The sequence below is a fragment of the Pinus tabuliformis genome, chromosome 1_1, assembly GCF_031772625.1.
Source record: "Pinus tabuliformis cultivar Carrire ecotype Pingquan chromosome 1_1, CPIR1, whole genome shotgun sequence".
Taxonomy (NCBI): domain Eukaryota; kingdom Viridiplantae; phylum Streptophyta; class Pinopsida; order Pinales; family Pinaceae; genus Pinus; species Pinus tabuliformis.
The window spans coordinates 790922269-790949155 of NC_142297.1; the positions used below are offsets into that span (position 1 = coordinate 790922269).

At 37.7% G+C, this 26887-nt stretch overlaps 1 protein-coding gene across 1 annotated transcript; it reads right to left on the reverse strand.

Moving 5' to 3' along the window:
- Window positions 1-3039: 3039 nt before the first annotated feature.
- LOC149216368 (uncharacterized) lies at window positions 3040-3528 on the reverse strand. Its single transcript, XM_089389922.1, has one exon. The coding sequence runs from the start codon at window positions 3526-3528 to the stop codon at window positions 3040-3042; it is 489 nt and encodes a 162-aa protein (XP_089246048.1).
- Window positions 3529-26887: the final 23359 nt, after the last annotated feature.

Consider the following 26887-nt stretch of genomic DNA (forward strand, 5'->3'; position numbering starts at 1 on the left):
CAGCCATTACAGATAAAGGATATATCGGAATTGCTTGAAGAGTAGCTTTTAACAGAACAACCCTTGCAGCTAAATTCAGAGCCCGGAAAGTCCAATTCTCCAATCTTTTTGTGATCTTCTCCAAAATATTCTTCCAATTTCCAATTTTGAGGGAGGAAGAATCTAACAAAGTACCTAAGTATTTGGTAGGGAGATCTCCTTTCCGGTAGCCCAGGACCCTGGTTAGATGGATTTTAATGGGTTCCACAGTGTTGAAGAAAAAGGTTCTGGATTTCTCATTATTAACCTCCATCGCTGTGCCTTCCATAAATATCTCAAGTATTTTCTTTATCCTTTTCACTTCTTTCAGAGTTGCTTTGCAGTATATCATTATGTCATCCACAAATTGTTGGTGTGTAACTGTGGTTTGATTTCCCCATAGTCTGAGCCCTTGAATTTTCCTTTCTCTTAATTCTTTTTTAAAGTATCTGCCTAATCCTTCTGCTGCTATTATGAACAGGAAGGGGGATAAGGGGTCCCCTTGTCTGAGGCCTCTAGTTGCATTGAAAGTAGTTGTTGGAGCCCCATTCAACAGAATAGAGAAATTTGGGGTTGAGATCATACTCATAACCCAATTCACCCATCTATCACAGAAACCAAAAGCTTTAAGAATTGTTTCTAAATACTTCCAGCTTAGCCTATCATAGGCTTTTGAGAGGTCTAATTTAATCAGCATGCCTCTTTCTTTTTTCGTTTTCAGTGTGTGAATTACTTCCTGAGCCACCACTAACCCATCCAGTATCTGCCTCCCTTCTACAAACCCAGTTTGCTCTGGGGATATGATGCTTGGGAGGATCGATTTCAATCTCTGAGCCACCACTGAAGCCACTATTTTGTAGATGACGTTACAGAGGGCTATGGGACGAAAACCTTCAGCTTGATCAGCCTGATTCGTTTTAGGAATAAGGGTCAGCAGGGTTGAGTTTATTCCAGGCCATATTCTTTGATTTATTCTGGCCTCCTCTACAACTTCTAGCACTTCTTCTGCAAGAAAATGCCACCCAGCTTGAAAGAATTCTACTGTATACCCATCCGGTCCAGGCGCTTTATTCCTTTTCATATTTCTTACTATATCCTCCACTTCTTCCATCATAATTTTCCTCATTAGTGCTAGGTTTTGATCTCTTGTTACCATATTTGGGATTTCTCTACTTATCTTCGATATGGCTTCAGATCTGTCAGCTTGAGGTTCTCTAAGAATATTTTTGAAATGATTAACCAGCTCTTTTTCTATTTCTTCATGTTGGAGAACTCTCTGACCCTCCTGATTTTTTATTGAGAAAATTTGGTTTCTTTGTCTATGTTGGACCATAGCTTTATGGAAGAACTTAGTATTCCTCTCTCCTTCCCTGAGCCATTGCACCCTTGATTTCTGCTTCCATAAAATCTCTTCTTGTTTCCTTCTTTCTTCTAGCTTATTTAGTATAGTGCCTTCTTCTTTTGTTCTTTCCTCCTGTATGCCTTCTAAGATGTCTAACTGCTGAAGCTCTTCCATTCTCTGCTCTAGTTTGTTTTTTTCTTCTATAATATTACCAAATTCTTCTTTATTCCACTTCTTTAACTTATTCTTCATTTCCTTCAATTTGAGCTGGAAAGTATGCATCTTATTCTTTCCTCTTTGATCGCTCGCCTTCCACCATTCTTCTAGTTTTTCCATCAAACCTTCATTTCTTAGCCAAAAGGCTTCGAATCTGAAGGGTTTGTTAGCAGGCCTTTGTTTTAAGTCTATTTCTAGTTTAATCGGCCAATGGTCTGAGCCTGCTACCGGGAGGATAGTGGCTTCTATGAAGACATCCTTCATCATTATTTGTTCTGAGATTAAGAATCTATCAAGGCGCGAGGCTATTTGATTAGCTCCACCTCTTCGATTATTCCAAGTATGCTTTCCATTAATGGTTTGAATATCTATCAACTTTTGTTCCCTTATCATGTCTCCAAACTGCTCCACTGCCTTATCCAATCTCCTTACTCCTCCTCTTTTTTCCTCTGAGGCTTTGATCAGATTGAAATCCCCTCCTATGATCCATTGTTTCCCCTGTATTAGACCTCTTAAAGCTTTTAGATTTTGCAGGAAATTTTCGTTCTCACTCTGGATATGCGGCCCATAAACTCCTGTTATAAAAACCTCCTCCGTCGTTCCTACGATACTTGTTGTTCCTGTTAAGATTCTTGGAAAGCTCATCCAATTACTGAATTGAACTTCCTCTGGATTCCATATTATTACTAAGCCTCCTGCGCTCCCAACTGCATCTTGTCCCATTATTTCATATCTACTCCTATTTCTACTCAAAATTTCTCTCATTTTTTCGGTGCTTATTTTTGTTTCTTGTAAAATCATTATACTGGGTTTTTCTTTTTTCAATCTCTCATTCAGGTACCTTTGTTTGCCTCTGCTGTTGAGGCCTCTTATGTTCCAGCTTGTTATAATCATCTTAACAGTTTTGGGGAGGTTTGGAATACCTCAGAGAGAGGTATCACTCTTCCAGAGCTGACAAGCATTTCTCCCACATCTTGTATCGTTTCATTCAATGTTCTTCTCCCTCTTTTTTTCCCTGTTTTGCCAGTGCTGCTCACTCCTATGATCTGCACTTCCTGTTTTTCCGATTGTTGGTTTTCCGTGTCTCCTGTTAATCCCCTTTTTTCCTTATATCGTTGGAATGCTTCCTTATACCTCTGTTTTTGTTCCTCTGGGATGAATCTTTCATCTAGCCTTTTCCATTCCTGTAAAAGTTTTGCCATTACCTGCTCTTCTTCTTCTCCTTTTGTTTTCTGTAGGTCTATCTCCATTTCTCCTAACTCCTCCTGGGTTTCTTCTGCGTTTTCTACCCTCTGGTCCTTTTTTGTTTTATCTGTTTCTTTGTCATCCTTTTCCTCTGCTACCTCCATCTCCTCTATTTCTTCTTCTTCGCTTACTTCGTTTTCCAGACCTTCTCCCTGTAGGACTTGAAATTTGTTTAGAGATTCTGTTTTCTGGGTTTCTTTTTGCTTACCCACTGGCCCCTATCTATTTCCTCTTCTTCTCCTGCGTTGAACTTCTTGGAAGTCCTCTTCTTCCTTCTCTGTTTTCCTTGTTGCATTTTGCCTTTCGTATTCTGCTTCCCTTTCCTTTTCAGCTAGTGTAATGGGGCATTCTCTAACTAGGTGGCCATACTCATGGCACCTTCTGCAGCGAAATGGAATGTGTTCGTAGTCTAAAGGTTGATTCCATACCTCGTCATGATACTCCAGTTCTATAGTGTCTGAAAGGGGCTCAGTGATATTCATGTACGCACATATTCTAGCATATGTGGTGTATTTTCCTCTCTTTGTTGATTCTTCCACTTTCACGAATGAACCTATTGAATTTCCGATACCTTTGAGGATCTCTGGATCCCAGAATTCTGATGGTAGGCCGAAAAGTCTTATCCATACCGGGGCAGCTAACATTTTTTCTTTATCTGGGTTGTAACAGTCTACCCAGTCTCTCATGAACAGACCAGCATTTTTCATGAAGTAGGGTAGTTCCTCGAAGATCCTTCCCTTGTCTTCTAGATTAGAGAATATGACTGTAAAAAACCCCTTCACCCCTAACTTGACTTCTACATGTCCTTTTGGTTTCCACCTCTGTTGGATCCATCTCATGAGATTTTTCTCATTTGGCCAGTATCCTATGAACTTACAAATCAAAGCATAATCTCTCATGTAGCTTCTGTAATTTTCTAATCTATTAGGCGATATTACAAACCTGGGTTTTCTCGTTGCCCTTGGTAGTCATTTGCTTGGGATTCCTGATCTCCTTTGTGCTCCAGCAGCTGAAGTTTCTCCTTCATTTTTCCATTCTCCCTCGCCCTGCTTTTCCTTTCTAGCTTCCCCTGTTATTACCGCTTTGTAGGAGGGGATCTCTCCCCTCCCGTGCTCCGTTCCCATCCCTTTCGGTCAGCAATCGCATTCTCAGGTTGCCATTTTGTTCTTCTCCAGTGGAAACTGATTGAGTTGATCTGCCCTCTGCACGCGTCCTTTTGTTCCTGGCCCTCCTGTCCCTGCAAGCTTCAGCTTCTTGTCAGGGACCTAGCCTGCAACTGCACGGTCAAGCGTCCATACCACCGGTGAAACCCTCTAATATTAACATTTATAATATTAAGTTTAATATTAGATTTATAATATTGAAAGTTTAGCATGAGTTTTATAATACTAGGCTTTATAATATTAAAATTTTAATATTGTGGATTTAATGATCATAACATTAACATGCATACATTTCAACATAGTGGTCTTCAGTCTTCTCTTCACCAATGTTGTTTGTTACAAGAATAATTATTTTTATAATAATAAAAAACTAGAGTTATAAAAACAAAAGATTAAAGTTAAAAATTAGAGTTTCACTCTTAATTGAAACTTACTCACTTAATTGAATATTTAACTTGTACTTATATTAAAACCTTAATATTACCACCCTATACTTAAACCTCAATATTTAAACCTAATATTAATACCAAATACTAAACTGTAGTATTAAAACCTAATTATTACATATATAATTATATAATAATTAATATTAAATATCTATTGTATGCATAATAATTATTAATGTGGTTGATAGGCTTATGTGGTTGATATAAGATTATCTTTTTATATCAATCAAGTTACTAATGTGGTTATGCATGTGTTTTATGTAGGCCTAAGTATATCAACCACATTTATTAAAGTGGTTGTGCTAGTTTCTTAAGTGTTGTCTTACCCGAGATTCTCCCATTCCTACTTTTGTTGCAAGTTGTAAGTGCAGTTGTGAAGTCATTTAAGAGTTGTCTTACCTCTAATTATCAAAGTCACCAAATCAATTGGATGTAGAAAAGCTAGAGATAACCATGGGTTTAAATATTATGAGCAATTTTATATTTATGTCAATAGACATGTTTATCTTGAAATAGACCTGTTTAGAATTTTAATTTAATTATCAATAATTATTAGGTTGATTGTAGGGATTTAATCTTCACATAATATTCTAGGACATTAATAGTAGTATGCACAATGTTGGAATTTATTTTACTTATGTTTTCTTTATTAAATTAATTAATTGGAAAAAAAATTCATAGAATAAGTTATGATATTGGCTCATGGTATTTAACAAAACTTATTTACGAATTAAGACTCTTCATGATTAACTAGGGTAAATACAATTAATAATGTTATTACTTGTTTTATTAAATTAATTTACATATAATTATTTTAAATAATAATAATTATAATAGAATTATAATTTAATGATTTTTTTATTGTAGAGTTGAGGCTTCTGTGATCCATAACAAGTTTATGATCGATTTTTCGGCGAAAATCACATGAGAGACGATTTGATATTTATTGAGCCTAGTCCAACGGTTAGTCTATTTAAAATAAAAATAAATATGTTCGAAATAGAAAAATAATGCCAGCTATCATTAAAATAAAATAAAATAAATATATTCTAAAGTAATTAGAAGTAGAAAATAATGTAAATAAGATCTTTAAATCTTATACTTTTCAAAAACATTTCAAGGAGACATTTAAATAAATTACTTGAAGATCTATGTTAACTAATTTATGTCAATAACAACTTCATATATATTTATATATAGAAAGAATTTGTTAAAATAAAATATTTTAACATTGTATATAATAAAATAATTTCATAATTAATATTAACATATACTTAAATATATTAATAATAAAAAAACCATTTTAATTTGTAAGTGAAAAAATTTAATCTCAACTCAAGTAAAATCTGTACTTAAAATAAATCTATATTAATCATATTAATAAACTATTTGCTTATATAATTATCATAATTATATAAATAACACAAATAAAAATTCTAAAATTCATGGTCTATAATAAAAATCTATACTTAAAATAAATCTATATTAATTATATTAATAAACTATTCACTTATATAAGTATCATAATTATATAAATAAAACAAATAAAAATTCCAAAATTCATTGCCTATAATAAAATTTGCAGTTCAAAAAGGAAAACTAAAAATTAATTTTCTTACCCCGAGATGTTGAAGACGCGGCTTCATCGCTTCGCTTTATTCAAATATGCATAAATTTTCGTTTTATAATGATGTTATCTGTACATGAGTTAATTTTTTACTTTTATGGTTTGTTTAATAAATTAAATTTATATTTAATGGTTTTTTTCGTAATATGGATGTAGTTTAATTTTTTATTATTTAATTTATATTTTAGTTTTAATGGTAAATTTTGCCTAATTTTATTTTTTTAGATTTTTTTAAAATAAAATTATTTTTAAGATAAAAAAAATTACAATTTTACAAAATTAAATGTAATATACCCATCATTCTATTTGACATTTAATTAAATTGTTAACATAAATTAAATTATTAACATACTTCCAATTTGTTCATGCCAAGAACCTGTCACTGTTTTGAAAACAGTTTGGAACTACCATGAATCAAGAATTCATTATGGAATGAAAAACAAGATTACCACATGGTAATGTTAAGGAATAAAAAGGAAAATCAGTGCGATGAATAAAAGGAAGTTGGGGTTTTTGATGCGGGGGAGAGACCCGATAGAAGAGCCCATTACGACGAGGGTATAGCTCTCACTAAAAAGGTAAAGATTTATGAGTGACGAGGAGAAGAAGTGCAGGTCATGCTCGAAGTAGAGGGACTGTTCAGCATTGAGTTGGACGATGAAATGTTAGAAATAACTCCACTTCAAATGCCGAATGGAGTTCATACCAAGTTTGAATCTCCTGCTGGGCACTATAATATCATTTTCTCAGTGAAACAAGAATAATTGCAAGGAGTGGATTGGACTGTTCGAGATAATTTAGTATTGTTAGTGATACTTACATAAAGATAGGTAATTTGGCAAAGAAAAAATTTACATGAGAAAGACCAAGAAGTCAAGATAAAAAATCTAGGAAGTAATTTGGTAGAGAAAAATTTTACATGAAAAAGACCAAAAAGTCAAGATAAAAAAATCTAGGATGGATTGTAGCAACTCATTTTCTCACCATGCAAAATGAGACAGTAATAAATCTTGTGTTATTCTTGGAAAAAAATCACAATGGTTTTGTGCTTAGTCATGGTAAAATATTTCCATGGTGTTGGTAAAGATTAGTTATTTAATAAATCCATGCAAAAGATTCCCATGGATTCTCATGCGTAAGAGAGTTCTTTTGAAAATATAATAACCTATGCATAGATTAAATGCACAAAGATAATATAAATCATAGGAATCTTCTTTGGAAAGAATATGGTTTTCTTGTGCTTGAAAGATAAGTCAATTGTGTTAATTCCTTTGCAAGAGTTTGCAAAAGTTACTGGTGGGTAAAACAATAAATGATTTGTGTGTTGTATATTGGATAGTTTGATTTAATTGCATTGTTTAATGCATAAAAGGTTAATATTATTATTATTTTAAAACAAAGGTTAAGAAAGGTTGATTATAATACTTTCTTGAAAACAAAAATGCATGAGAAGTTTCTGCATAAAAGATAGAGAAACTATGTTGGGTTCTTGAAAATAACACATATGTAGAAGTATAGAAACAATAGTTGACTACATGCATGGATTTGTAGAACTATTGTGTTATATATTTTAAAAGAGAAACATGGATGTGTGAAGAAAAGAATAAGTATTATGTTAAATCTTTGAAAGTAAAACAAGAATATGTATTATGTTAAATTTTGAAAGTAAAACAAGTAATTACTTCCAATGAATGCATTAGCTTTCCTTTGTAAAATACATAGATGTGCATGCAAGAAATAATGACTAACACATTAGTTTTGTTTTAGTGCAACACATTTCTTTTTGTATACACTAGATTTTATAAATAAGGGAAAAATGCTTTTTGAAAACGGATTTGCATTTTCCTACACGATATCATGTTAGCTTTCCCGTAGAAGGGGTGCTAGCTTGATGGGGCATGGCCTAAGTTCGGAGTTAATTAGTGAAAAAAATCCCTGTACTATTGGCCCTTTCGGCAACAACCCGCGGAGCACGAACTACGGTCTCAACCGAAGCAGTGTGGGGGGATGCTCGAACCAAGTTTCCACACCCTTGAGATGTCTAAGGGGACAGTTTAGTCCAACTGTGAATACTTTTGCACCAATCACTTTGCGCACTTTTCTGATCTATGAGACGTTCGTGCTCTGTTATACTTGCCTTCGCATAGCCCTAATCAAGGGCAGAGGTCATTTCGCACTGCTAATGTAGCAATCTGTGCATATTTATCTTATATTCAATTATTTAACATATTCATATAATTTCGCGCAACAAATAAATAGTAAACTTTCAATTCATACCCAATATACTTCAACGCATAAAACAGGAAAAAGATACACAAAGTGGCAAGAAACTTCTCTTTATTAATTTCTCTATGGTTACAGACTCGACTCACCCTGCGCACTCAGCTGCAGTGGTCCGCGCACTCAACTGCGGACTACTAGGTCTCTGTGCACTCAGCTGCAGAACCTTCTCTTACTATACAACCCAACACACGAATTTACACTTTCACCAAGACTCAATTCAGCATCATTAAATCTTATATGGATATATCTTTCTTTAGACTTAGAGCTTTGCTCTATTTATACAATCCTATGGTCTGTAGAATTTTCAAGCCGAAATTACATTACAAAAGTAAAGGCGGACAACCTTATGTCTCAATTACAACTTCGCACTCTGTGCTCACATTCATGGATTCTTTACAATAGACTTAGTCAAAACATGGGCTTTAAGTCCCAACACTTGCCTTGGGGGATCCGGCGCGCAACAGACCCCAACATAAACATTGTGACTTGCCCTGGAGTCACTCTGTCGGTGAGAAAAAATTTGAATATTGGCCACCAACTCGAGATAGCTCATCACACCGCGGTGAGATGTGACCAAGGTTTGTCAGGACTCCTAAATCCAGATCTATCAAACAAGATCCCACCCAAAATTAATGTCGAAGGGTGACAGAGGGTGGCGGAGTTGCAGAAGGGTGACAGAATTGTCGATTGCCGAAGCCGAATGTTTCCAGGCAGGAACGAAAACGAGGCAACTCCCTTTTGTTATTAAAAGGGTATTTGTTTAATTCTAGGGACACTATTGGGGTTAGGTTTTTTAGTTAGTAGATAGAATTCTTATATTTATAGTTCTTATTTTGAAATAAAAATTTTAAAATTTTAATTAATTGTAAAATATTTCATAATAATCAATCAAATTTATTTTTAAAATAATTATGAATTTTTACATTTTTAATTAAATCAATTAATTAAAAAAATTATTGAGCCCCGAGGTTCAACCTAGTATGATATGTAACACACTTTGTTTCTCATCAAAATTGAAATTTTTGTTACTTCCCCCAAAATAAAAATCTAAAAATATCTATAAAAAAAACTACACAAAATGTTTAAATAATATAAACTTATAATAAAAAAATTGCACTTGAAAAAACTGAATCCTTCTCTAGTGTTAAAACCGTATTTAAAACCGTATTTAAGATAAATCCATATTCAAAATAAATCCATAATAATATAAATAAATTTCATACCACAAAAAAAATCTAAATCCTTTAACCTTGAATCCTTCTCTAAAAACCATCAAAAAAATATTTTTGCCTCGAAAAATGTCATCCTCAATCTAACCGAAACTAAATCAATATAATATATATCAATTCAATTTTTAAAAATTATATAATAAATCTCATATAAATAAAAGTTGTATACAACAATATTATAGTCACTCACAGCTTGAGATAAAAGGCCGTAGATGCAAATTGCATTTAAAAAAGAAACAATATATTGGCATACATCACCATTTTAACCTAACCGGGTGTGAATTCTAGTGGTAGTAGTATAATTTATAATTTGCATACGACATCGTGTATCAAAATATTAAAGAGTCACTGTGAGCCAAGTTAGTACTACTTTCACGTTGGAGGTAGATGTGATGCCCTTCGTGAGGGTAATGTTGGTAAATTAGTAAATTTAACTTTGAGATAAACTTTGTTTGATGAAATATAAAAACTCTGTTGTTAAGTATTGTTAACCATTATGATAATTAATTATGTTATCATTATTCCATTTGAGTATATGACTGTGAAGGTGGTTAAATAAAAGAAACCCTAACTACCTTGAGGAGGCAGTTGAGTCCCCAAGAGGAAAAAGGGGAAAATGCCAAGTCTGGTTAGGATCAGATGGCAGAAGGAAGAAAGAAAAGTGCTATGTCTGGTTGGGACCAGATGGCATGTTTATGAGGAAGAGAATTCCTGAATCCGCTATGTCTGGTTAGGATCAGATAGCGAGAACTGGCATAGCCAGTGAGATTGCAGACGAGATCTGCAGATGTGCTTGGGGGTGGAAGATCGAGAAGGATCTTCCTACGGACGGGTGGTAGACAAGCATTACATACAGGTTTGCGGCTAAGCAGGTATGGCTCATTAAGCTTATTGAATGAGAATGACTTTATCTTTCTGTGGTAAGCTTATTCACTGAGAATGACTTTATCTTTCTGTGGTAAGCCTATTAACTGAGAAATGACTGTATTTTTCTGTGGTAAGCCTATTAACTGAGAAATGACTTTATCTTTATGTGGTAAGCCTACTAACTGATAAATGACTGTATCTTTCTGTGGTGAACCAAATATATTAGTGGGAAACAAACTGCCTATTCCCTAAAAAAGAAAACTCTCTATGTGCTCGGCAGAGACCTTGACTGCATTTCCATTCAAGAATGTAAGCATTGAATATATATTGAACTCAGAACTTGTATTACAGGTGGTAAAACAAATGTTAAATAGATAGAAACTAATTAACCCTACCCTGTACTCGAGAGCGAGTAATATTTAAAGAAATAAAACGAACCATAAAACAGAACAGCTACGTTTCTTATATCAATTCAAAGTAGCAACAAACAGTGGCGAGATCGAACCATTATCAAAGCAAGAGTGGGCCGAACATTCGTCGGCAGCCTAAATACAAACTCTGATGTGAAAAACAATATCTCTGCTATTACATAAGTAAAACGACAAACTGAAATTATGTACATGCATATTATAGACATAATCTACAGGCGAAGATATTCCTGTTCAAGTAACAAATGAAAAGATCAATACATTATGCATGCGTATAGTTATTTGCAATGAATTCTGGCTCTAAGGTGCCACCGCTGCGGCGTAAGCGTGTGCTTAACTGGCAGGGCACCTTTGCCGAACTAAGAACCAAGATATAGCCACTACAGGATAACACTTACATTGAAAAGAAATCATATGGCGACTCGTATATCAAACGAGTTCAAAGTAACAGTTGTGGAAAAAGCCAATCCATACCGAGAACATAATATAGCCATTTCAAAATACCAGAACTCGCACGACAAACTTGTAACTGAATAACAAAGGATTAACATTATAAACTGTAACAGTATTTGTTATGAAGCAACGTCCGTGAGTCGGGCAAAACCCTGAAACAGAACAGTACATTTACATACAACTCAAGCCGGCGTACCGTGCCTAGGCGGAGTTCTGCCTGAGTTTGGTAAATACAATAAAAATAACCAGATACAAATGACCATACAAACTAGAAAATGAGTCATATAGTTTCGCAGTAAAGGAACCCCGGATGCATGGCGGGGAAATTGATTACAATAGCAAAAACCTCGGCCACCCTGTTTAGTGGAACAGAGGTTCAGATAATACTCTGAGAAAAGAATACGAAAGCAGGACCTTCGGAAAGCAACCAGCTCTTACCCGTAGTGGAACGGCTGAGGGAGGGAAAAGCTAGACTCTTTCCCAACGCCGACCGGTCGCCGAAGCACCTCCTGAATACATTGAGACAATTAAACTTAGAACCCTATCGGCATTGCTGAGAACAATGACAAAACAATTTAGCAGCGGAAAAAGTTAAATCCGGAATCATGAGAAAAACTCCAGAAGTTAAGCAAAAGAACGAGCACGACTATACCTGAGTCGAAAGGTGAAGCTGCGGCATGACACCGTGCTTTGGGATTGAGAATGAAACCCCGGTATGGCAGAGAGACACCAAAGTCTTCGACTGCACACAGTTGCTCTGAAATGGAAACAAGAACAAGCCGAGAGGAAACAACACTTAAATATCTCAGGGTGAAACCCTGCTTCGTGGCGTAATTTGCAACCTTCGATCTGACCGATCTTCATTAACCGTTCGATCGACAAGGAGGAACCAAGAAAGATTATGGGCGCAAAATGGTAAGATCAAGGTACCTGGCCTCATAGCACTTGGAGCCTTAGGCACGCCACTGCACATGGCCATTTGAAGACGGACCATTGATCAAGCCAGGTGGACGACATACAATAAGCGAGAGCCGTAAGCGACAGAACTTCACTACATCAGCGTCTCGGGGATGCAAGCCAGTAAAATACTTGGTAAATGCCATAAAGGTTATAATTTAAGGAGGCGAACAGTCCACTGTACCCGGGACTTGCCGTGGGTTCGAAACCATAATCGCCATACCAAAGTATTTATTTAATATATCAACATATTAAATAAACTGGTATGGGAAGACCATTAACCCATGCATGCATGTATTCAAAAAAAAATGTAACCATTACAATATTGCGAGTGGGATTTAGTTGTGCTGCTTATGATGCGCATGCCGAAATATACATATATATATTATTGGTACAAGAAATCTCCATATAAGGTTTATGTGCAAGTTTAATATAAGTTGGTAAGTAGGAATTTAACATTTTTTTTACTCCTGTGATAGAGTGTGACAAATTGGTATCAGAGCCCAGGCTACAACTCTGTGGCCTCGGGTAAACTTTAATAAGGCAGTAATGCTTAAATAGTACCATGACAACCAAATTAAGAGTATACTGAATTATATAATCACAGCTGTTGAATTAGTTAATCTTGTACAGGTAACAGCAGAATGAGAAGAACAAGTAGCGCTCCTCATAGGAACTTGGAACAACCTGATAATGCAGCTCATCCTCAAGGGAATCCTGAGCTATGGGTACAACTGGGAGCAGAAGGCCGCAATACTGATTCGGCTATATTGAGGACAGTCCAGGAGCTGAAGGATGAAATGGTCCGTTTGCGTGAGGACAATGCGAGATTAAACATGGAACAGGAGAGGATTCTGAAAAGCTTATCAGACAAACAACATCATCAACAGTCCCCTCCTAGACCTGAACAAACACGAGTAACAGATGAACAAAGCTATCATACGGAATAGGAGGAAGCGGAGGACAGGGCAGAAACGCGAGGCGAGAAGTCTGTTAACGCCTCCGAATATCAAACTCCAAAAAGACCGCGAATAGAGTTACAAGGTGAGTTTCGGAAGATTAAGCCACCTCAATTCGATGGGGAATCAGAAGAAGCTGCAGAAGCATGGCTAATTAATATGAATAAGTATTTCCAAGTGTACGAGTATGATCACCATCTTAAGGCCCGGCTAGCTATATTCCAGCTGCAGGCCAAGGCCACATTATGGTGGGAAGAGGTCAAGATGGTGTGGGGAGTGAGTGAGCAGGATGTGACTTGGGAGGCTTTTCAAAGATATTTTAAGGAAAAATACCTGACAGAACGCTTTTATGATGAAAAAGCACGAGAATTCCATGATCTGCGTCTTGGACAGCAGACCATAGATGAATTCATAACCAAATTTACATCACTGCTCCGTTATGTACCGTATATTCAAGAGGAGAAGGCTAAGGTGCAGCGGTTTGTTAGCAGTCTACCCCTGACAATGCGAGAAAGGATCGAGTTTGATAATCCGAAGACGATGGATGAAGCAATTCGGAAGGCTAGACTCTGTTACCATCAGAGCAAACAAAAAGGAGAAGGTTTTGGGAAGCGCTGGGCAGACAAGAAGAGCAGCAGAATGGCTGTGGGAAATAAGGGAACTCGCAGCAGCTTCCACAAAGGATTCTCGAAAGGGGCCAGCACTAAAAACCCATCGAGAAGTCAAAGCAGATTTAAGCCACCTGCTGAATCAAAATATAGCGAACAACAGGTTAGAATGGATAATGAAGGTGCGACAAGGCCACCAGTTCAGTGCTGGGGTTGTGGTGGACCCCATTATATTAGAAATTGTCCTCATCGGAAGGAAAGCGATCAGTTGTCCCAGATCTATGAAGCTTCTACAGTGGGAGACGTGGCCAGATCCATACCCAGAATAAATGCAGCACTTGAGGATCGACAAGCTGACTACCAGCCAACCATGATCGAGTTTGAAGGTAAGATCTTTGATCGAACTGTTTCTATTTTAGTAGATCCAGGAGCTACTTTAAGCTATGTAAGTCCCAAAGTTGTGGAAAGCTGCAGTTTGCAAACTATTAAGTTTAAAAATCCCTGGTTAGTATAGCTGGCCACGGGGGCCAAAAGATGAGTACTGACTAAAGTCAGCAACTGTCCACTAAGGTTAGCTGGTCAGACAATAACAACAGAACTGAATGTACTCCCTCTTGGATCTTATGATGTGCTGATAGGAATGGACTGGTTGGAAAAGCGATGGTCTGTAATTAACTGTAAGACAAAAACAATTTCTTACCGAGATGAATAGGGAGTGGAAAAAGAGATTCAAGGCATCCAAAAACCGGTGCAGATCCGGCCAATTACGGCCTCACAGCTAGTTAGAAGCGTGCGGAAGAAATGCCAAATATATGCAATACAGGTGGGGTACGCTGGGTCTGAGGATAAAATTACGACTGTGGAAAATATACCGGTGGTGCAAGACTTTGCTGATGTATTCCCAGAGGAAATCCCAGGGCTGCCGCCCAAGCGGGATTTGGACTTCACCATCGAATTGGTACCCGGTGCAGCCCCGGTATCCCGTGCACCCTACCGGATGAGTGTGCCGGAATTAACTGAGTTAAAGATGCAATTGCAAGAGTTGTTGGATAAGAAGTACATCCGCCCCAGTGTATCCCCTTGGGGGGCTCCCGTGTTGTTTGTTAGGAAAAAGGACGGAACTCTACGTATGTGCATAGATTATAGACAGCTGAACAAATTGACAGTTAAAAACAAATATCCACTACCTCACATTGATGAGCTGTTCGATCAGGTGAAGGGGGCGACAATCTTTTCAAAGATCGACTTGAGGTCGGGCTATCATCAAATCAGAATTAAGGATGAGGACATAGCCAAAACCGCGTTTCGTACTCGTTATGGACACTACGAGTTTGTGGCACTGCCTTTTGGGTTGACTAATGCACCTGCGACATTCATGTGCTTGATGAACAGTGTATTTCACCAATACTTAGACAAGTTCGTGTTAGTCTTTATTGATGACATACTTATATACTCCCGGAATATGAAGGAGCATGAGGAGCATCTTAGAATAGTGTTACAGACACTACGGGAGCATCAGTTATATGGCAAATTTAGCAAATGTGATTTTTATAAAGAACAGATCCAGTATTTGGGACACATCATCACCAAAGAAGGTATAGTTGTGGATCCCGAAAAGATCAAAACCATAATGGAATGGCCAACACCCAAAGATGTAGCAGATATTCGATCCTTCATGGGGTTGGCTGGTTATTACCGACGGTTCGTAGAAGGTTTCTCCAGGATTGCATACCCTATCACTTCTTTGCAAAAGAAGGGGAAAGTGTTTAAGTGGACAGCAGAATGTCAGCGGAGCTTTGAGCAGCTCAAATACCTGCTCACCACCGCACCTGTGCTGAGTGTTGCAGACCCAGAGAAAGAATATGTAGTTTGCACAGACGCAAGTAAGGAGGGCGTAGGTGGGGTGTTAATGCAGGAAGGAAAGGTGATCGCATATGAATCCCGGAAGTTAAAAGAGCACGAGCAGAAGTATTCCGCTTATGATCTGGAATTAACCGCGGTGGTTCATGCGCTGAAGATGTGGCGCCATTATTTAGTGGGAAGGAAGTTCTTGCTGATGACTGATCACCATAGTTTGACTAGCTACTTTAGTCAACCAACCTTGAACGCGAGACAAGCAAGATGGGTGGACTTTTTGGGAGGTTTTGATTTTGAAATTAAGCATTTGAAAGGAAAAGAAAACCGGGTAGCTGATGCATTGAGTCGAAAAGTGCACTGCCTTTATGAAATCGGTATTAGTAAGGGACAGTTCACCCTTGATAAGGAAATTGAAGAGGCTGCTGCTCAAGATCAGATTTATCTACAAAAGAAACAACTGGTGCAGGATTTAAATACCCACATAATGCAACAAGGGTACACCTTGAATGCAGCCGGAATTTTGTGCTACAAAAAGAAGGTTTATGTACCCAATCAAAGCAGTATTAAAGAAAAGATTCTGGATGAATATCATAGAAGTCCTTATGCGGGACATCCGGGCTATCAAAAATTGATCACTTCGCTTCGAAAAGAGTACCACTGGCCAGGCATGAAGAGGGATGCGGTGGAATATCTGGCGCGATGTTTAGAGTGCCAGCAAGTTAAGGCTGAACATCAGCACCCTGCGGGTTTACTGCAGCCATTACCTATACCAGAATGGAAATGGGAGACCATTACCATGGACTTTATTACGGGATTGCCAAAATCTAAAAAGAACAATGATTCTATAATGGTTGTAGTAGACAAACTCAGTAAGTCAGCTCACTTCATACCGGTTCAATCCACCTATCGTGCGGCTCAAGTCGCAAATATTTTTATGCAGAATATATTCAAACTCCATGGGCTGCCAAAAACAATAATATCCGATCGTGATGTGAAATTCACATCAGTTTTTTGGAGGACCTTGTTTGAAGGGCTGGGAACTCAATTGAACTTCAGCACCGCTTATCATCCGCAAACCGACGGGCAGACTGAGCGGGTGAATCAAGTGGTGGAAGACATGTTGAGGTCTTACGTGATGCAACAACCTACTCGATGGGAGGAGTATTTGCATCTGGTGGAATTTGCTTATAACAATGGGTACCATGCGTCTTTGAAGATGAGTCCATTCGAAGTGCTTTACGGCCGGAAATGCCGTACACCATCCAGTTGGGGTGGACCGGAGGACAAACTCTTGTTGGGTCCCGAGATGTTGGAGGAGATGGAGGTCATGGTCAAAAAGGTCCGGGCTAATTTAAAGATAGCTCAGGACAGACAGAAAAACTTTGCAGATCGGAAGAGGACATTTAAAGAATATCAGGTTGGTGAACATGTGTACGTCAGAATCCGAGCTAGGAAAAGTACTCTTCAATGGAATGCTTGTGCCAAACTGGCACCTCGTTTCTGTGGGCCTTTCCAGATTTTGGCGCGAGTGGGGCCAGTAGCTTATCAGCTAGCCCTACCCAGCCATATCCGAGTTCATAATGTCTTCCATGTATCAGTTTTAAAGAAATATGTCTATGACCCTAGGCACATAATAAGTTGGCAGGATATTCAGGTAAGAAAAGGGCTGTTAATAAACGTAAAACTAAAATAGAATGCTAGTAAGCAGCTGACTGAATACTGTGTGTTTCAGGTGGAACCGGAAGGAGAGTTCATGGTCGAGCCAGTGAACATATTAGATCGGAGAAGAGTCGAGCTGCGGAAAAGGATCATCCACCAGGTTAAAGTGCAATGGCAGCACTTTGGGCCTGACGAGGCCACCTGGGAGGATGAACAGAGTATGAGGGAAACTTATCCCAGACTATTTTTGGCTGAACAGCAACATCGGGACGATGTAGAACTTCAGGAGGGGGAGATGTGATGCCCTTCGTGAGGAGTAATGTTGGTAAATTAGTAAATTTAACTGTGAGATAAACTCTGTTTGATGAAATATAAAAACTCTGTTGTTAAGTATTGTTAACCATTATGATAATTAATTATGTTATCATTATTCCATTTGAGTATATGACTGTGAAGGTGGTTAAATAAAAGAAACCCTAATTGCCTTGAGGAGGCAGTTGAGTCCCCAAGAGGAAAAAGGGGAAAATGCCAAGTCTGGTTAGGATCAGATGGCAGAAGGAAAAAAAAAAGAAAGTGCTATGTCTGGTTGGGACCAGATGGCATGTTTATGAGGAAGAGAATTCATGAATCCGCTATGTCTGGTTAGGATCAGATAGCAAGAACTGGCATAGCCAGTGAGATTGCAGACGAGATCTGCAGATGTGCTTGGGGGTGGAAGATCGAGAAGGATCTTCCTACGGATGGGTGGTTGACAAGCATTACATACAGGTTTGCGGCTAAGCAGGTATGGCTCATTAAGCTTATTAACTGAGAATGACTTTATCTTTCTGTGGTAAGCTTATTCACTGAGAATGACTTTATCTTTCTGTGGTAAGCCTATTAACTGAGAAATGACTGTATTTTTCTGTGGTAAGCCTATTAACTGAGAAATGACTTTATCTTTCTGTGGTAAGCCTACTAACTGAGAAATGACTGTATCTTTCTGTGGTGAACCAAATATATTAGTGGGAAACAAACTGCCTATTCCCTAAAAAAGAAAACTCTCTATGTGCTCGGCAGAGACCGTGACTGCATTTCCATTCAAGAATGTAAGCATTGAATATATATTGAACTCAGAACTTGTATTACAGGCGGTAAAACAAATGTTAAACAGATAGAAACTAATTAACCCTACCCTGTACTCGAGAGCGAATAATATTCAAAGAAATAAAAACGAACCATAAACAGAGTAGCTACGTTTCTTATATCGATTCAAAGTAGCAACAAACAATGGCGAGATCAAACCAATATCAAAGCAAGAGCGGGCCGAACATTCGTTGGCGGTTTAAATACAAACTCTGAGGTGAAAAACAATATCTCGGCTATTGCATAAGTAAAACAACAGACCAAAATTATGTACATGCATATTATAGACAGAATCTACAGGTGAAGATATTCCTGTTCATGTAACAAAGGAAAAGACCAATACATTATGCATGTGTATAGTTATTTGCAAGAGATTCTGGCTCTAAGGTGACACCGTTGCGGCCGTAAGCGTGTGCTTAGCCGGCAGGGCACCTTTGCCGAACTAAGAGCCAAGATATAGCCAATACAGAATAACACTTACACCTGAAAAGAAATCGAATGGCGACTCGTATATCAAATGAGTTCAAGGTAAAAGCTGTGAAAAAAGCCAATTCATACTGAGAACATATTATAGCCACACCAAAATACCAGAACTCGCACGAAAAAACTTGTAATCGAATAACAAAGGAATAATATTATAAAACTGTAACAGTATTTGCTATGAAGCAACATCCGTGAGCCGAGCAGAACCCTGAAACAGAACAGTACATATATATACAACTCAAGCCGGCGTACCGTGCCTAGGCGGAGTTCCGCCTGAGTTTGGTAAATAAAAGAAAAACAACCAGATATAAATGACCATACAAACTAGAAAATGAGTCATATAGTTTCGCAGTAAAGGAACCCCGGATGCATGGCGGGGAAATTGATTACAATAGCAAAAACCTCGGCAACCCTGTTCAGTGGAACAGAGGTTCAGATAATACTCTGAGAAAAGATTACGAAAGCAGGACCTTCGGAAAGCAACCAGCTCTTACCCGTAGTGGAACGGCTGAGGGAGGGAAAAGCCAGACTCTTTCCCAACGCCGACCGGTCGCCGAAGCACCTCCTGAATACATTGAGACAATTAAACTTAGAGCCCTATTGGAATCGCTGTGAACAATGACAAACAATTTAACAGCGGGAAAGGTTAAATCCGGCATCATGAGAAAAACTCCAGAAGTTAAGCAAAGAACGAGCACGTCCATACCTGTGTCGAAAGGAGAAGCCGCGGCATGACACCGTGCTCTGGGTTTGAGAATGAAACCCCGGTATGGCAGAGAGCCACCAAAGTCCTCGGCTGCACACAGTCGCTCTGAAGTGAAAACAAGAATAAGCCGAGAGGAAACAACACTTAAATATTTCACCGTGAAACCCTGCTTCGTGGCGTAATTTGCAACCTTCGATCTGACTGACCATCTTTCAACCGTTCGATCGACAAGGAGGAACCGGGAAAGATTATGGGCGCGAAATGGTAAGATCGAGGACCTGTCCTCATAACACTTGGAGCCTGAGGCACGCCACCGCACATGGTCGTTTGAAGGCTGACCACTGATCGAGCCAGGTGGACGGCATACAATAAGCGGAAGCCGTAAGCGGCAGAACTTCACCACATCAGCATCTCGGGGAGGCAAGCCAGTACAATACATGGTAAATGCCATAAAGGTTTTAATTAAGAAGGCGAACAGTCCACTGTACCCGGGACTTGCCGTGGGTTCGAAACCATAATCGCCACATACCAAAGATAACATATATAAACATATTAAATAAACGGGTATGGGAAGACCATTAACCCATGCATGCATGTATTCCAAAAATGTAACCATTACAATATGTCGAGTGGGATTTAGTTGTGCTGCATATGATGTGCGTGTCGAAATATACATATATATATTATTGGTACGAGAAATCTCCATATAAGGTTTATGTGCAAGTTTAATATAAGTTGGTAAGTAGGAATTTAAATTTTTTTTTACTCCTGTGATAGAGTGTGACAGTAGAATACATCAAAATATAATAAAACAGGAGGACTGTGATGGAAGTAATTTCGAGGCTGAAGGTAGCATACACGACATGTATAAAACATCATAATACGGGATTTCAGGGTGACGGCAGAGATGTCTCTGTAACTTCCTTGAATCTTCGAGTTTATTCTCGGAAGCTTCCAGGTCAACTCACCACTGGTAGCATAGCGGAATTTTCTTGAATTTTCCAATTTCTTGGAATCCTTCAGGCGAACTCGGAGCTGGTAGCATGGGGAAGACCACATGGCGCTGTGAAGTGTGCTGCAGTGGTGTCCCAAGCGCTTCTGTAACTTCATTCAATTTTCCAGTTTTTTCGTGGAGTGATGACATTGATCTCCTGATCCGAATTCTTCTCTTCTTCTGGTTGTGGATGGATGATCTTTGAATTCCACAAAATCTCTAGTATTTCCTCGTTGCCGCTGGAGTTACGTGGAGATGGTGCTTACCCAATTCTACATTAGGGCTCAAATGTGCTTTCAATATCGCCTTGCAATGTGTGAGATGTGAACCCCGTATAGATCGGCCCGAAGGTCTGACTGTTTTTACAAAACCTACGTGGATGCAACAATTCTCAGTCTCGGGCGCAACTACCTCTCTGTTCGAAACCTATGTATAGTAAAACCTTTTTTAATTTAGGCGATACCTCAAAATCTGGGGGGACACAGCTTCGTCTAAATTACTTTCCTTATACGGAAGTTCGTGCTTTTGAACGATCGCCTTTTTCAAACTTTGTAGAAACTACCGGATCCGTTTACTTTCTTATATATTACTCATTGACATTAATATTATAATATTATTTAAAGTCTATATTGTAATTTATTTAATTTTATATTATGACATTATAAAACTAGTAGTTTTTAATATTAAAAATTATAATAATATAAATTTAATATTAGATTTATAATATGAATTTATAATGGCTGAGTGGGTCTAATAGGGAAGAGTATGTGTTTTTTTTTAAAGTTTATAGGTTCCAAACCAAAGGGGTAGAGTATGTATGTTTCGATAGTAGTGAAATTTATGCAGGGAAGTGGGTCCCTTGTCCCACAAGCAAGGGGATCTTATACACCAATGTCCCTTGTTCCACAAATGAGGGGATCTTGTCTACCAATTTGGGTTGTCCCACAAACAAAGGGATCTTGGACATCAATTTGGCGTCTAACTTGGCCTTGACCTTAAAATTGGATAATAATAATAATAATATTGAGTTTAATATTGGATTTATGATGTTCGTTACATTTCATTAGGTTAAATATTAAAGTTTATACTATTGGTTTTATAATATTAAGGTTTAATCTATATTTATAATATTAAGTTTAATATTATGATTTATAATATTGAAGATTTAGTATGAGTCTTATAATACTAGGTTTTATAATATTAATATTTTAATATTAGGGATTTAATGATAGTAACGTTAACATGTATATATTTCAACAAAGTGGTCTTTAGTCTTCTCTTCACCAATGTTGCTTGTAATAAGAATAATTATTTTTACAATAATAAAAAACTACAGTTATTTAAACAAAAGATTAAAGATAAAAATTAGGGTTTCAATGTTAATTGAAACTTGTTCACATAATTGAATATTTAACTTCTACTTACTTATATTAAAACCCTAATATTCCACCCTATACTTAAATCTCAATATTAAAACCTAATATTAATACGAAATGCTAAACCCTAGTATTAAAACCCAATATTTAAATCTAATTATTAGTTATGTAATTATATAATAATTAATATTAAGTCTTTATTGTACACTAATAATTATGAATGTGGTTGATATCAGCTTATCATTGTATATCAATCAAGTTACTAATGTGGTTATGCATGTGTTTGATGTATGTCGAATTATATCAACCACATCTATTAATGTGGTTGTGCTAGTTTCTTAAGTGTTTCTTTACCTCAGATTTTCTCCTTCCCTACTTCTGTTGCAAGTTGTAAGTGTAGCTATGAAGTCATTTAAGAGTTGTCTTACTTCTAATTATCAGAGTCAACAAATCAATTGGATGTATAAAAACTAGAGATAACCATGGGTTTAAATATTATGAACAATTTTATTTTTAGGTCAATAGACATGTTCATTTTGAAATAGACTTTTTAGAATTTTAAATTAATTATAAATAATTATTAGGTTGATGGTAGGGATTTAATCTCCACATACTATTCTAGGATATTAATAAAAGTATGCACAATGTTGGAATTTATTTTAGTTATGTTTTTTTAATTAAATTAATTAATTGGAAAAATAATATCATAGAATAAGTCATGATATTGGCTCATGGTATTTTAACAAAACTTATTTACAAATTAAGAATCTTCATGATTAACTAGGGTGAATATGATTAATAATGTTATTACATGTTTTATTAAATTAATTTATATATTAATTCTTTTAAATACTAATAATTATATTAGATTTATAGTTTAATGAATTTTTTTTATTATGAATTGATACTTATTGAGCCTAGTCCAGTTGGTGATTTGTAAATGCAGTGGTTAGTCCATTTAAAATAAAAATAAATTATGTTCTAAATAGAAAAATAATGCCCACTATGTCACAACCCCAAAATATATATATAAAAAAAAATTTAATTAATCTAACGGTTTTTACCATCTAACTACACTTTATCATAATCATGACCGTGCAGTTCAATCACTACGCAACAATGGAATAACACTATGGTTTGAACCTTGATAATGATGTTTAACGTTTAGTTTTTATTGACCCGAGACTAGCTGATTGCATGGGAGCCATGTGTATTTGGTTGATGATCAGAAAAGTTTATGTCCGCACCCCTTTTCCGGCACCAGGTTGTTGTCTGTAATACATTTCCTTACCAGCTCCTCGCCAGGTGGCATGGCTCACCCGCGTGGCCATGTGACTCCTTGGTTACTGCGTTTTTGGACTTCCCGCTTTGGTCTCCCGCTCAGTTTCGACGGTGGAGATCTGTTATTCAGATCGGAGGGCTCGAATGCGTTCAAGGGTTTGGGGTTATTCATAACCCTTTGGATCGCACCTATGGTTCATTTGGAATGCGAGGAGGTCTCTCGGCACTCCTCTAGTTATTCAACCCCGCGTTCGATTCCGCCCACCGCCATTCCGGGATTCCTCTTCTGCACCGAGGTCTCAAGGTCTTTCTCTCACAGCTTACACAGGTAACTGCTTGGTTACAGATTTCTGTTTCTGCACAGTTGTTTATAACAGGCCATGCACTTTTATTCGACTCTGGTTTTGCTTGTGTTTAGATTGAATGCGTTACCTACTGATGGAAGCTCATATTGATTAATGGCCTTGTTACAGTGGTGTGTAGGCGGGACCCGCTACAGCCTTTCCTACCGCTTGTAGGATGGCAGAGTCACCGCCCTTCGTATCTTCCAGGTATGCCGACGACCCTTAACTGGGTGCGAGGTCTGGGGTTTACTCTGTTTCAGTGTACCACATGCTCTGTTCATGCCGTTCTTCTTACTGTTGAATGTTAGATGGGAATTTGCCAGAGGAGTTCCTCATGGCGCTTGCATTTTTTTGTCCTCAGGGTTATGCCTTCAACCCACCCTGCTGAGCTATAAATCGCAGGCCGACTCCTCTCGTACTTGGATTTGTGCAGCGGTTTAATCAATTTGAGGACAAACTTGTCTTTTTATGTTTTCCGGCATTTATGCCTCTATTGTATTTATACATATTTGTGAACAATGGTAGTTTCTCGGCCGCTGAGTCGACCTTACTGGACAGAGGATAATTCTGGATAATTGAACGCCTATTTTCCTTTGTTTTCCACTGTTTATATATATGGTCATTACACGGTTGCACTTCAGACCTTCATTTTTGTTTACTATGGGAACTGTATTACTATTTATTTACCGGCCCTTCCAGAATGCTCGCGGTATACTATTTGGTAATATCATTTACAGTTCTGATATTGATATGCTCTTTTCTTTAATGGTATGGAGATACCGTTTCATTTTTCGATATTCGGTAGGGTCAGTCCCATAATAGTTGTCGGTTCCCTTCTTTCTATGTATCGTTAAATACTACTTGTGCAGTGGTATTGTGTGTCGCTTCCGTTCGCTGCAGAGTTAGATTAAAACTTGTTTATGGTTTCGTCACAGTGAATGCATATGTTTATTATCTACAGTGAATGCATATGTTTATTATCTGTTGACGTATGACTACACCTACAGCTATTTATACGGCCGTGTGCAAACGGTTGGACGCGCACGTTCTTGGTATGGTTTACTTCTTAGCATCATTCGGTTAACCACGAATGGTTTTTTGATTCACAACAGCTTACATCATGTACTCTTGCCGGTATTAGTTTTGCTCTATGGTACATAGTTCCTCTTGCAAATTTTGTTTGCCTTAACCCTCAACTCAGAGGTTCGTTATATGTATGTCTTGCTTATTTAATACGCCACTGCTCGTGCTTTAATGGAAATAGTTTTAAGATTTTGATTTATTCATGGCACAGAAATCACTAGGGTTTTCTCTAGTCGTTTTCTTTTTCTTTCTGTGTGTGCTTGACCATTTGGTTAACCACTCTGATATTCTGTTCCGGGTCAAATCTTGTAGTTCTTTTATGGGACTACCTGAAACACACTGGTAATCTCTGTGCATTTATATAACTTCTAAATATTCTGTCATGTAGTCTCTATGCATTTATATAACTTATAAATATTCTGTCACTTCAATATAAATATTCCTTTGTTATGAATATGCAAAGCATTATAACATCTAAGAGAGATTTAAATTGTAAAGGTTTAACTTGTCGACTACTATACATTAATCTGTAGTATAGTCAACATTCTAACTACCTTTCTTCATTGTTAACTCGTACTTGGTTCGCCAGAAGTGTGAATAAGTACTCCAGAAATTCACCTGCATTCCATACTTGCTCTTATCCACCCAACCTTGAGATCCATCGCTAACACTGGATTCTCCCCCCGAGCTATCTTGCAGGCCTACAGCCCTCAACAAGATTCATGCACTTCGTGCCTGGTTATCTGGTCCTTACCAGACTTAACCAATTTCTTGTTATCTTCCTTTTTCTTGGAATCCTCCTGTCTATCCCCACAACACAGGGGTCCCCCTTCCGAGGACTTTTCCCGTGTGAAAGGGTAGTTTCCATCAGTTTTCATAACTGATTTTATTTTTTTAAATCCTCCTTTCAGAGGCTGCCAGCATTTCAAGAAATATATATATTTTTCAATATATTTAAATTTTCCAATAGAATAATGTCATTATAGTTTTTGTTTTTTTTTTAAATAAAAGAACAAAAACTTTCAATTATGTTTCTTACCACAGTAAAATTCCCACATTTACATTTTTCCGGGGTCATCACATCTCCCCCTCCTGTGATTGGACATCGTCCCGATGTCTATTTCCCCTAAACAAGTCCGGATAGGCTTTTTTTAATGAGTTCTTCGTCCTCCCAAGTAGCCTCATCAGGCCCATAGTGCTGCCACAGCACTTTAATTTGGGTAATAACTCGCTTCCGTAGCCGCACTTCTCTCCGGTTGAGGATGCTCTGTGGTTCGACCAGAACCTCGCCTTCCGGCTCGACCTGCAATCAACAACACTTTCAGTCACTTTCTGTCTAGAATAAACGCTTAACTAGAACAACCAGATTAACTCTTACCCGAACATCCTGCCACTTGATCACATGTTTGGGGTCGTAAACATATATTTTTTTAGTACAAAAACGTGGAAAACATTGTGGATCCTAATATGACTTGGCAGGGCGAGTTGGTAAGCCACCGGCCCCACTCTTGCCAAGATCTGAAAAGGCCCAAAATACCGAGGAGCAAGTTTGGCACATCCACTCCATTGCAGTGTGCTCCTTCTAGCTTGGATCCTCACAAACACATGGTCACCAACCTGATATTCTTTGAATCTTCTCCTCCGGTCTGCAAAACTTTTTTGTCTTTCCTGAGCAGCCTTTAAATTGGTATGCACTCTTTTCACCATGTCTTCCATCTCTTTAAGCATTTCTAGACCCAAACTTAATTTATCCTCAGGTCCACCCCAACTTGAGGGTGTGCGGCATTTTCACCCATACAAGACCTTAAAGGGGCTTAGCTGTGTAGACGTATGATATCCATTATTATATGCGAATTCAACCAGGTGTAGATATTCCTCCCATTGGTTTGGTTTCAGCATTACACATGCTCTCAACATATCCTCCACTAGCTGGTTCACTCGTTCGGTTTGACCATCGGTCTGGGGATAATAGGCCGTGCTGAAGTTCAACTGTGTTCCCAATTCAGCAAACAACGTTCTCAAAAAGTTGACGTGAACTTTACATCACGATCAGATATTATTATTTTCAGCAGTCCATGCAGTTTAAACATGTTCTGCATAAAAAGGTGAGCAATCTGCACAGCCTTATAGGTGGACTG